The sequence below is a fragment of the Megascapheus bottae genome, chromosome 10, assembly GCF_031878675.1.
Source record: "Megascapheus bottae isolate mThoBot1 chromosome 10, mThoBot2.hap1, whole genome shotgun sequence".
NCBI classification, from domain to species: domain Eukaryota; kingdom Metazoa; phylum Chordata; class Mammalia; order Rodentia; family Geomyidae; genus Megascapheus; species Megascapheus bottae.
In genome coordinates, this window is record NC_143518.1 from 32,001,514 (window position 1) to 32,015,178 (window position 13,665).

At 40.9% G+C, this 13,665-nt stretch overlaps 1 protein-coding gene across 2 annotated transcripts in view; it reads right to left on the reverse strand.

Annotated features, from left to right (window-relative positions):
- Positions 1–11,484: 11,484 nt before the first annotated feature.
- The window catches only part of Pbx1 (PBX homeobox 1), a 287,783-nt gene continuing 285,602 nt past the window's right edge, over positions 11,485–13,665 (reverse strand). The window contains exon 8 of one of the 2 annotated variants that reach the window (XM_090340578.1): positions 11,485–12,906. Coding sequence is in view for 1 of the 2 variants with exons in the window: in XM_090340576.1 (XP_090196702.1) it covers positions 12,886–12,906 (21 nt within the window). In the remaining variant the exon portion in view is untranslated. The remainder of the gene's footprint in view (positions 12,907–13,665) is intronic. The other variant, XM_090340576.1, reaches the window with a different exon arrangement.

Genomic DNA, 13,665 nt, shown 5'->3' on the forward strand with positions numbered 1-13,665 from the left:
TAAAAATGAAGGTGCAAATTAACCTTTATGGAGAGTTTTGCAATATACTTTAGATAGAAAAACTAAAAAGTTGAGCAAAGAAGCAAATGGGGTCTAAAGTTGATAGCTTTTGAGGTTGGATGATAAGTATATGTCCTATAAATTCGTATACCTTGGAAGTATCTCCATAATAAGACACAATTAACTCTCTGCCCTGTAGCAGCCACTCTAGGCTCTCTGCAGTCTAACTCTGTGTGTTAGATCCACACATCCAAACTTGCCTTTCTCCTCAGCATGGATACCCAGGAGCTCTAGTCTCATCTTTCTTGCTTTGGCCTCTTAGGGAGCTGCTGATGTTGGCCCTTATTCCTTAGCACTGGGAGGAGAAGCTTGCCTGCCATTGACTGATGCCCTGTAGGGTATTGTTCTGAGAGGAGGAAAGAGAGAGGGTGGAGAGCTGTGATCGCCTGTTTCTCCTCAATTCCCACTGCCACTAACTGCTTCATAGTAGGATGACAATAAGAATGTTCGGTTAATCAAACATTGTTGATTGTATTTCTACATTTGGGGAAAGCAAGCAGCTAATTTTCTGTTAATATTCTCTTACTCATATTAATCTCCTGCTCCTTCTTCCAATTGTCTTTAAAGCAAAATTTTACTTTTATCAGTTTTGTGGGCCTTGCTACGTTACCAAAGCAAATTTTTCTCTACAAATATCTCCAAGGAAAATAAGTTGTTTCTCCAAGTCAGCTTGTACCTCACACATTGGATCACCTCTTACTTTCTCATCCAGGCATACTCTTCTGCTAATTTCAGATGGGAATATAAAAACATCACAAATGAATAAAGGTTGAGTGGTAATAGATAAAAGCTCTTTTCCCTTGTTAATACTTAGATCGTATTTTTTAGGCCTTCTTCAAATAACATTTACTTAATCATCAGAATGTTTCCATGCCCCATATATTCTTATGTCACCACTTTACAGATCCACAGACCGAACAGCCAGAGGTTAAGTGAAGTTGCCCAGGCTCGTGAAGCTAGTCTGTGTTGGAGCAGAAACTTGGAGTTGAGAGCTGTCTGGACTGAAAGCTCTTGCTGTTGAACACCATCAAACTCTGCCTCACAAATTCTTATTTATTCAGGGCTCGCATCAATATTAAACACTCTGCATCCCCAGTCAGGCCTCTCTCTTGCTGCTGGGTGAGTGACCGTGCTGTTAGTCACCACTGTGGAAAGAAACCTTTGTGACAGTTAGTGGTCTCTGTGCATGTAGGAGACTCAAAATAAAACAAAATAGCCCATTTGCATAAATAGAATCTGCTCAAATGTCAGCAAGCACACGCTAGCAACAAATGTGAAGACAAGACATAGGAGGATAAAGCATCACCACGTGTCTCTCCCGTCCATTCTGTCCCCACATCCTCCATCCTCTGCTCTGGTGGTGCAGGGGAGGGAAAAGGGGGAAGGAGCCTGTCAGGGAGCATGTCCTGTCTGATAAACCCTCACCAGACAAACCTTGTCATTTAACTTCAGCACATCATTCTAATCCAGATCAGTTGTGGGTCCAAGCCTGACACCCAATCATGAGTGGAATTTGGTTTGACACGTACCTGGCTGTGATCGCCAAGTTCTTGCCCCCACCTCTGCCCCACTTGACCCTCATAGCCTCAGATGTCAGGATGTGACATCCCAGGTGTCAGCTGAAACAGTAAGTGCACGGAGCAGGAAGAAGATGGGGAGTGACAGCACAAGCTGTGAGGCCTGGCCTAGGCCTGGCACCAGGAATCGCCTCCTGCTAGGGAGGAAAGAGCCAGGATGGGAGCCAGCTGTGTGCCAGGGAGTCTGGGACTATGAACCCTGTCATGTGCCATGAAGTTGGAGTGCCACACCAACAGTTCCCCCTTGCAAGCTTTGAGTTCGTTCAGCGAGAATTTGGATATTGAACAGAATTTTCGCTGATTGGAAGAACGAGGGGTGCAAATGTGTCAATCTGAAGTCACCAAAGATAGGAAAGGTTAGTTCTGACAGAGACTGCCTGAGAAGACATGTGGGAAGGGAACACATGTGGAAAAGGAGTCAGAATGAACATTTATCCTTTGTTTTCTTTGGTAGTGCTGGGATTTGAACTCAGAACCTTAAGCTGCCAATCAACTTGCTTTCTACCATTTGAGACACCCTGTCAGCCCCACTTCTTGCTGCTTATTTTAGAGAGTCTCAATAAGTTTTCTACTCAGGTTGGCTTCAAACCACCATCCCCTGGATCTCAGCTTCCTGAGTAACTAAGATTACAGATGTGCTTGCTCTGTATTAAGTGCCTTTCATAAATTGTGGTAGATTCTTCATATTCAGAGGAGATGCCTGAGGCTGGAGACATGGTCTAAACCATTCATACACTATATTTTCCTTTAATATATGCACTGATGATAAGATTTAATTTATAAAAATTTAAGCATAGTGAAATATTAATAACAATTAACTGTGTTTGCAATCTTGGCAAACATTCTTTTTCTTTCGTTATTAATTTGCGAGTTTCTACTTGTTGGAGGCACTTTATGGCATATCTTTAGCATAGCTGAATGGCCAACATTACTGCTCTTGTGCTTTGGGGTCATTATTAATTAAAGTAAGGGTCGGTTGAAAACACAGCATGGTGATACAAGGAGAGAATCATAACTGAGACATGTGAGTGACTGAGGGCAGGCAAGTGTATGATTTAAACCTTTTGAACTTTTAGGAAATTTAAACTCTTCATACTGTAGTTGATCACAGGTAACTGAAAGCATAGGCAGCAAAACCACCAGATAAAGGAGAACTATTGTCGCAGCAACACTGGAAAGATCAAAAGAAGATCTGTCATCATCACACACCTATTACATGATGGCACTGGCATCTAGCCTTATATATTCTCATCAGAGCATCTTTCGGTCCTACGCCTTGCAAGGAGAGTAGTATTGGGCTCATTAGGTAAAATTTCAGTCCTTTCTTGAATCCCTTCTGCCTGGCACTACAGAGATTGGAAGAAAGTGGTCCAATGTAGAGGTCAAACAGCCCACAGACTTCCCATGACAGCTGAAACACATCCTATTGCATCGCCAAGACTGTGCAAGTTCCTGACTGAACCAGACAGGATCTTCGAGCTCCATAGGGCAGAGTCATACCCCAGTGCTGCAGAGGCCAGGGGGTGATGACTGCTTGACAAGATGACGAGTGGAATGCTTATCGGACTTGTCTGCTCATCTTTGCTGACACTGCTGGCAACAGTATAAATGGCACCATAAAGTACTCTATTACTAGCCTTCAGGATTTTTAATTCCAAGGAATAGTTAAGACTGTCATGTCATTGTCAGGGTCTTGGTTCACCAAGCAGGTATATAAGCCACCTCCATCTATGATCACTACAATATCAACAAAGAGGAACTTTAAATAGCCTATACAATGTAGGGAAGATGCCCTCGCATTATACATGACAGGTTTCTCAAGAACAAAACTGGACAAGGTTGTATGGATATGTATACATATTTCACATATCAACAGATACACAAAAATGACAGCTGGGCATCAGCAGTTCATGGGTATAGTTCCCGCTACTCAAGAGGCTAGGTCTGGGGATTCAGGGTTGATGCCAGCCAAGGGAGACAAATCCAAGAGACTCATCCTCAATCAACCAGAAAAAAGCCAGACATGACCAGCATTGAGTAAAAAAGCTAACACACACACACACACACACACACACACACACACACACACACTTTTCCTACTATCCTTCTTAGATTAACATGAAAACTTTCTGATTAAGGGAGAAAGAATTAGACTGGGAGTCAGACTACCTTGGGCCAATGTCTAATCTTCTAGCCATCTATGTGGCCTTGGAGAAGTTACACAGTCTCTATGGTACTTAGATTCTTCGACCCATAGGATGGAGGGATAGCACCTTAGAAGGGTAACCTGGCAATGAAGTGCTGATTGGAAATACATGTGAGGACATGTCAGTTCCCTCATCTTTAAATAAGAGGCTGAGATAAAAAGGGCTTTGCAAACTCTCCCAACACTGATTGTTAATTTAGTTGTCAGGAAAACAGCCTGAATTTCTGAGCCTTGCTATGAATTATGGGCCTCTGAGGGAAAAAAATAGTTTGGGAGTGATTGGTATTCCCTAAACCTGGGGATCCCCTGGGACAGATTAGACTGTGGCAAGCCTTGGCAGATTCTCAGTCCATCTCTCACTCACGGTCCTTTCCTCATGTCGTGGGTGGTTTCACTTCTCCCTTTCCCATCCTTCGATTCCTGCCCCCAAAGCCTCATTCCACAGTGATCGGGTAGGAGTGACAGGCCTGCATTCCTCAAGTTTCTCAATGAGGCAGTCCTTACTTGTTCTTCCGTTACATGCAGACTGATTTACACATTTGTTGTATGAGGCCAGAGACAGCTTAGCCAAGAGAAATACTTTTTTTTTGCAGAGCTCAAAGAATGATTTACAAACACAGCAGGCTCAATACATGAAATACCAGGATGGCTGCAGGTGCACTGATGACACCTGCCTTTGCCTAACACTTAGACTCCCTCCTATCTCCAGAACTCATTGTCACAAAACCTGGCCTAGCCCCAGCATTCTCCGTGAAAATCATCGTTAGGGACAGTCCTATTGACTCCCAGTCATTCTGGAAAGCTGACAACCACAAGAGGAGGACTTTATGTGTGTCTGGGTACACATAGTACTCATTAGAGAAGAGGGAGGCAACCACATGCAGTTTGCTAATGGATCCCGAGCCTCCATATGGTTCTGAGGTTATGGTACAGCCAAAAGTCAACCTGCCCAAGGGGAGTGGCTTTAGCAGTTCTTGCCAACTAGGAAAGGAATTTTGAGCCAAACACACCTTCACTTTACCACTGACTTATTCCACACTCGTTATCCAGACAGAGGAATTTGCATCAAACTCCACAGATGCCAGGGCCTGGAACTTGTGTTCAGCATCTCAGGGATGTGTGGTAACTGGCGCTTGAAACTGATAACGGACTTGGAGAATGTAAGTGGCCAAATCAGGTTTCCCATCTGTTCTGTTAAGATATACCTGAGGCACATGCAAAGAGGCAGGGAGAGAGGTTTCTGAACTCTTGCTTTATGCAGAGTCTCTTTTATTGTTTGCACAAATGAACCAGGAGCTTTCAGATGAAACCTTGCAAGTTTTATTACAATGCCTTTCTCTGAAAGGAAATAATTTCATAATTAAAATGGCCTTTCTATGACAGTAGGGTAAAATAATAAGAAAGATGTAATAGTTTGAGTGGTATAAGCCATTCATCCCTTTGCTTATCTCACACTCCCACCTTCCCCAGGAAGGCTGACTTTTAAAATACTGCAGATCTCAAGAGAAACCTACTGAAGGGGAAAGAGTGGAGTTTAATAGGGCCTGCTCTGTGCTTGATCACCTTGCTGCCAGTGGGGACGCCCACTGTGGGAAAGAATGACAGCGTAGGTGAAAAGACAAAGGAATAGACAGCAGGATGAATATTGTGGGCCAAAATTTGCTTCAATGAGATATCTAGCAGGGCAAAGAGAACTCTGCCAAGTCCTGCCAGGTCTGGGAAAGGAAGTTCCAGCACAGCACACCTCACAGCCTCACCACCATCAGCTTACCCAAATAGAGGTGTCTTTGTGGGTTTTCCACAAGCCCACAGAAGTAACGTGGATTGTTCTACTTTTGAATAGGGATGGTCCTATAGGCATTGCTTAGAGAACTAGGCAGGTTAGGAAGGCTTTCCAGAAAAACAGAAAAGAGGTTATGTTGATAAATATGTTGTATTTGTTATAAGGCTCAATTATGGAGATGGGGGTTCAGGAAAGTCAGAGGTACAGTTCCAGATCAAGTCCAATGGTCTGAGAAGCATAATTGATTCATTCATACCAAGTCTAAATCCTAAGGACCAGGTGAGGTGACGGGGTAAATCCTAGCCTGAAGTTAGAAGAAGTGTGATATCTCAGCTCCAGTGGCCAAGTATAAACCATGCCTTTTCTGCTGTAAACAATCTTCTGTTTTATTCAAATGGCCTGGATGAAGCCCTTCCACCTTGGACAATGTGCTTCAAATGTTAATCGCTTCTGAGGACACTTCATAAGTCTACTCTGAAATAATGATTAAACAACTATCTGGGTGCCCTGTGACTCAGTCAAGTTGACTCATAAAAGTAACTATCAAACATCACTCATCAATTAACTATCTCACAAAATGAATTCTTTCACCCATTGGTGAAAGAGCCTGAATGGACCTAGACAGTGGGATTTTGTATCATTCTCTAGTGCGTAGTGCGGTTTGCCATCCCTTCTCATTACAAAGCACTGGAATACTTCTTGGTACTCTCCTGCCAACTTTTGTAAGTAAATGGACAAATACTACATCTGTATTTGAGAAGGACATAATCATCAGAATGGCCTGGGTGACCAATGCTCTATCCTGCCCCAGCTGGTAACAGCACCAGCATCTTCTAATCAGTTTCAGTTTCTCCTGCTTCCTTTCCTTGCTTCATGACAGCAGCCATAGCTGGTAGATTCAGAGGCTTTATTCTCTGTGAACCAGAGTTCTACATAGATAGGGACTAAAGTTATGGGAACAGGACATACAAGCTCCAATGTCAGTCCCTGAAAATGTGATGGAAAGGGGTGAGATCACTCTGATTTCTACTCTAGGGTCCCACATTTCTTATGCTCTATATATTCAGTGTCATAACACTACATAATGGTCATTGATTTTGAAGATGTTTGGAAGATTGCACCCAATGTAATACCAGACTGGTACCAATTGCTAAGCCATTCTGTCTACTTGCTGTTTAGTGCCTCTTTTGAGGTAGGTATCTGGGGAAAGCCATGAAGTGAGGGAAAGATCTTCGTTTTGGGGATCTACATATATCCTTCCCAAATCTTCTTGTATCTGATCTTTGAATATCCTTTCCTCCAGCTTCTTAGTCAAGATAGTTGTCTCTAATTTTTGCCACTTTTGTTCTCCATATAATGTAGATGGTCAGAGCTCTGGCAAGAGTTTTCCTCATCACTGTATTTCAGAGCATGTTCTGAGTAGCATGGTCTAGTCGTCAAGTATTTGGGGCTTGAACCCATGTCCTGAGCCCAGGTTGTTCTTCCTCAACTATTTCATCATGAAGGAACCACTGAAAAAAGCCCGTGTGTGAACGGCTGGAGCCTGCACAGGGGAGCAGGTCAGGTGCTCATGCAGTGGACTCTACCTTCCAAGGTGATCTGCATCACTTCCTGTATAAAACTGGTTCATAGTGAGTCTGAATGAACTTGGCTTAGGATAGAGTGGTCACGTGGTCACCTGGCATCCCATGATCAGTTGGTCCATCTCTCCTAGGTCTGAACAGTACACTTCATCTTTTTTTAGGTGCAGGATAATCCTCCCATGAAGATAAATCTCCCATTGCTCCCAAATTCCATATGTTTATGTGGTGACACTGTCAGCGTGGCTTCCCATTAGTGTCCCAGGGTCTCTTTTCCCCAACATAGATATTTAAAATACTCCAGGGTCTTATGGCTTAGTTTATAGGGCTACATGCACCAGAAACTTAGAAGTTCTATGGAACTTCTTTCAGCTCTAGACTCCCCTCAATGCTGGAAAATGTTCCACATTACTTAGTAAATGGTCACAGGAATTTCCCCAAGTTTTGAAGTTGCCATTTGCCCAACCCAAAGAGAAGTATTGGGCATTGTGATTCCTTTCTCTTGGCATGAGGAATGATTTTACAGAATTTGCCATTATCTTTGGAAAAGCAGTCCCAATGTGCTTCACCCCACTAAACTTCTTTTTTTTTAATTGTAAGGTATAGAGGGGTCACAGTTAACATTCACCAGATAGAGGGGACATCACTTCTCACACATTGACACCCCCTCTCATGTTTTTGTCCTCGTCCTCATTTCTCTTCCCCCAACCCCTCCCAAACATCTTGTTTTCCCAGTTCACTTTCCTGTTTCAAATAAATAAATGTATATACAATATACCAGGTAACAAAGTCAGATACTGTAACAATATGAGATTTACCAAAGAGCAACAAGAGAGAAGAGAGATAACATAGTACATTAAGAGCAACAATCACACAAGTTAAAGCTCTTTTTTCCATATCCTGGAAATCCTGTCATTTAGTCTCATCCTATATGACCTTACATATCTAGGTTTTACACTATTGTAATCTTCTGCTAGAAGATTCCTAGGTTTGTACTAATTGTTACAAATGAGGGAAACCATTGAGCCTATGTTCCTTTGGGTCTGGCTTACTTCACTTAATATGATTTTTTTTTCAAGTCTTTCCATTTCCTTACAAATGGGATGATGTCATTCTTTCTGATGGCAGCATAGAATTCCATCGTGTATAAGTACTACATCTTGATCCAATCATCTACATTTGTGTTGGTTCCATATCTTCGCTATGATAGACAGTGCTGCAATGAACATCCTTGTACTAAAGGCTTTAGTATGTTCTTGTTTCTGGACAATTGAGTAAATGGCAAGGAGTGGAACTGCTGGATCATAGGGGAGCTCTGTTTAGTCTTTTGAGGAACCACCATACTGCTTTCCATAGTGGTTGAACGAGTTTGCACTCCCACCAACAGTGTATTAGTGATCCCTCCTGACCACATCCCTGCCAGCATCTGTTGTTATTAGATTTCTTGATCCTGGCCATTCTAACTGGAATGAGATGGAATCTTAGAGTTGTTTTGATTTGCATTTCTTTTATGGCCTGAGATGTTGAGAATTTCTTCTTGTGTCTATAGGCCATTCTTATTTCTTCTGCAGAGAAGTGTCTCTTTAGGTCTTTGGCCCATCTTTCAATGGACTCGTTGTTTCTTTGAAGATTAGTTTTGGAGAGATTCAATTTTTTGAGCTGTAGATATATTTTAGATGGGAGGCCTTTGTCTGTTGTATGGTTAGTGAAGATCTTCTCCCACTCTTTGTACTTTCTATTTAACTTGCTAGCTATGTCCTTTATGTAATCCCATTTGTCCAAATTTTCTTTAATTTGTTGTGTTTCTGGGTCTTTATTAAGAAAGTTTCAACCTGTGCTGAGGAGACCTAGTAATCTCCTATTCCTTCTTGAAAAGTTTTCAGGGTATCTGTTTTTACCTAGAGGTCTTTGATCCATTTGTAATTAATCCTCATGCAGGGTGACATAGAAGGATCCAACTTTAGTTTTGTGCAGGTGTTTAACCAGTTCTTCCAGCACCACTTGTTGAAGAGGCTGTCTTTCTTCCATTCTATTTTTTTTGCTCTCTTATCAAAGATTAGGTGGCCACAGGTCTGTGGTTTAATATCTGGGTCCTCAGTTCTATTCTGTTGGTCCTCAGGCCTGTTCTTGTGCCAGCACCAAGCTATTTTGGTTACTATCACTCTGTAATAGATTCTAAAGTTTAGAATTGAAATTCCTCCTGTGCTGTTCTTTCTGCTAAGAACTGTTTTTGCTATACACACTCCATTAAACTTTTAGAAATTCTCTGATATGGGGAGATCCTGAGTATTCATGGGTTTGTTCTCTATCCTTGTAAAGTACATACATCCTACTCAGGGCCTCTAGCAGATTTGTTATTTCTTTTTTTATGTTTATTTTTTATTGTAATTAATAAAAGGGTTACATGATATTTGCCAGATAGAAGGTGCATTAATTCCCATACATTGATACTCTTTCACATGCAGATTTGTTATTTCTTAACAAGACCTTATCGATATGGTGGATGAATGTATGGTGAGTCTCAGAATCACCATTCAGTCAGACTCCACTATAGAGGTCAGAAGAATTAACACAGCCCTGGGGAAGAATAACAAATGTACATTTTCGTCTACTCCTTATGAATACAGACCATTCTTCTTGTCTTCCTAATAAGGGTGGCAAAATAACATATATGGAATATGAAAGGCCATGTATCATGTACCTGAGGCTATGTTAATATGCTCTAACAAAGATATCACATTTGGCACAGCAGTTGTAATTGAAGTTAGTATTGGAATGAGAAAAAAGTTTCACGTATTTGATATTTATGGTAACACACTATTATTCACTGTGATCCTTCTAGATTTTTGTAAGGAAAGACTGGTGATATAAATGGAGACATGATGGAAGCCACAACCCTACATGTTTGCAAGTCCTTGTGTGTTGCTTCTATTTTCTCTAGAATGCAGCATTGCATTTGATTTATACTTTGGATGGGGAATTGGAGGTTGGAGGAAGAGAAGTTTCAGAAGCTTTTGCTTGGGCCTCTTTACTGCAATTGCTTTTGCTTCATGGTCCAAAGAACCCTGTGAGTTTTCTATCAAATACCAATCCTATGTGCTTCCATTATTCAATAAAACACTGATGGAATTACTATGTGCATTCCTATGAACCCAGTGGATGCACAGTGAGAAATTGTATATAATAGGTATACTGAGACCACTACCCTAGCAACAAGTTCATAGTGACTCTCTAGTTCCAGATGCTGATACCATCTTGGGGTCGATGTCAAACAGTCCTTGAACTGTTTAGGTTTCCTTCTTCCCCCAATGAAGAAAAATACCTAAGTAAATGAGAGCCATTGCAGGAAATGATGGGATGATCATTGATACACACACACACACACACACACACACACACATATATTATACATATATTCAATATTTGAAGCATCTTTCTATCCGAGGACCCAGTCTTTCTTTTTGTGAGTGGGCTCTAAATCTGAAAACTGACTAAGGTCTAGAATGTGGTTAATATATCTTGACTTTTAATTGGGGTGGCTGTCTCAGCCCCTTGACCATCTATCTTTGATTTCTTTGATTGTTTCCAATAAACAATACTCTGATTGGCCATTCATTTTTCTTGTCCCCATGGCTGCCATGTTTTATTAAATATCTCCGTAGATCTCTATGAGTGTGGTCCCCTCTGGCTGCACTCCAACCTTGTCACTTATTACAATAATTATATTCAAGGTCTGTGAGATGCAGTTATCCAGCTTATAAGAGACCTTTAGGCAAGAACAGCTCACTGCCTCCTGAGATAGCTGATTCCATCATTAGGCATCCAGTTGTGCGGCAATCCTTTTGTATGTACCAGACATATTCTTCTTATGATTTCTACCCATGTGACATACCTCCATATATTTGAAACTAGATATCATGTAAATCATCTTCCTTACTTGTCCCGCAATTACTTCTTCTTGCTTCTAGATTACTATCAACAAAGAGACCTTTATATTCACTAAAGAGGTCAGAATTCTAACTTAGGGTCATCTAAAAGGGAAACAGAATGCATCTGCTCCTTTGAGGGAAGGCAGAAAAATACTATTAATACAATGAAAACAACATCAACCATCTAAGAAGCTAACAGGGAAATTATGTTTTCCATGTGGGAGACTCTAGGAATAAAACTTTACTTACATGATCCAAAGCCAAAACATCTGTTTATGCAAGAAATATTTATTAAGCCCCTAATCATTCTAGAAACTTGAGGAATACAGCAATAAAGAATACAAAACAAAACAAAATGAAAAAGTCTGCCCACACAGAGCTTACATTCTAGAAACAAGTAATAAATAAAATAAGTGAAGGTTCTATAGGTATATGTCATATGTTAAGGAAGACTATTATGCAAGGAAAGGAAAAAAGCAATGTCAGATGATTCACAAGTGTAGATACTATGTTTAAGGGAGGCCTCATTAAAGGATAATTTAATAAAGACATGAAGAAAGAACATGAGTGACTGCTCTGGATACCTGGGTAGACTGTACCAAGGATAATGAACAATAAGGGCAAAGACCCTGAGGTAGGTATTATTATCTTCATTGTACAGATGATTAAATGACTTGCCCAATAGCCTGTGGCTTGGTTATGGAACTGGCATTCAATCTCAGGTCTGATTACTATAGAACCATTTTGCCCAGCACACCTGCCCAATGGTAGAATGTGTGTGACATAAATAATGTGAAAATCTTCATTATAGGTGGTGACAGGAAGGCTTAGGCAAGGGAAGTAACGTGCACATGTGGATAAGGACTGGGCTCTGATAAGGGCCAGTCTTCTTCATCTCTACTTCGTGATGTCAGGCATCTTTTCCTCTGGCTAGAAATATTGTTCAAACCAATTGATAGCCTTAGTAAAACTTTATCATGCTATCTTTGCTCTTAGGCATCTGGGACTCTGGGTTTGACCTAATTCCACTACCACAATATCTCTGAGCGCTTATTTTTGTCACTGCAGGTGTGGATTAGAAACAATGCCTAGACTATGGAGCTAGGTAAATCTAAACTTGGAAAATACACTCTATGCTTTACTAGCTATGTGACCTTGAGCACGTTATTATACATCTCTGATGACCAGTATCATCACCCATAGAAGGAGTGTAGGAATGCCTTGCAGAGGTGGGATAGTGGGATAGGAATTAGATAAAATAATACAAGAACAGTACTTCATACTGAGACCGGTATATGGGAGTGTTCTGATTGCTCTTAGTGCCCTCTCCCCTATGTAATTAGTTGTATTTTCACATGCAAAGCTCTCACCCTTTAAATCTACTATAACTTTGCAAGAGTTGAGAGGTTAGCTTATATATCTAGCTAGTCACCACATTTTATATTACATGGTGGTACACAGTAAATGATTAAGAATAATTATGTGATTGCTGGATGAGTAGGGAAGAGAAAGAGGAATGATTATTGCTTTGGGATCCTGTTGGCGCAACCAGCATTCAGTTGCAAAAATCTTCCAGCTCACTGCTCACCAAGGTTGTTTTGGCTGATAAGAGTGGCCAGCAGATATCCTCTTGCTTCCTCAAAAGTCAGTATGTATCATTCTAAAAGAGAGGCCACTGTGCAGACAGGAAAGACAATTCTTTAATCTTGATTGAAGGGAAATAGTTGTCACCATCAGGGCATTCCAACCATCAGTAGGTTCTTGAAATTTCCTGGTAAGAAGGCAGAATTCTAGTTTATCTTACAACCTTTTAACACCCTCTACCCACCAATCTTTCAGCAGGGCTGCTATGAAAAAGTCAAATTGACCGATTTCAGTATTTTATTTCTTTTGCCCACCCTCTGGCAAGATCTCAATGGGCAGCTAACCAGCTGAATATAGGAAAAGGAAAAGGCCCAGACCCAAATGACTCCAGAGATGGCTCATCAGCCACCAAAAATTGAACTTACTTTTTCATTCATGTTATTAGGGTGAAAAAATTCCTCCATTATAAATATCAGCAATAGCTCAATAGACTAGCATGTTTATATATATATATATATATTCATGTGTGTGAGACTGTGTGTATGTGTCTGTGTATGTGTGTCTATGTAAGTGTGTATGTATGTCTGAAATCCTAGCTATTCAAGAGACTGAGATCCTAGGACTGAGGTTCAAAACCAACCTGAGAAGGAAAGTCAATGAAGCCTTTATCTCCAATCAACCAACAAAAAGCAAGAAGTTGAGCTATGGCTTAAGTAATAAAGCTTAGCCTTATGCAAGAAAAAAGTTCAGAAGCAATACCCAGGCCCTGAGTTGAAGCCCCAACATTGGCACACACACACACACACACACCATGAGAAAAAAAGCAATTCATTTTTAGCCTTCCTTCTATATCAGCTTGTTTAATCTTCATGACAATTCTATGAAATAGTTATTATTGCCTGTGTTTTCCAGATGAAGGAACTGAATTTAAGAACATTAAGCACTT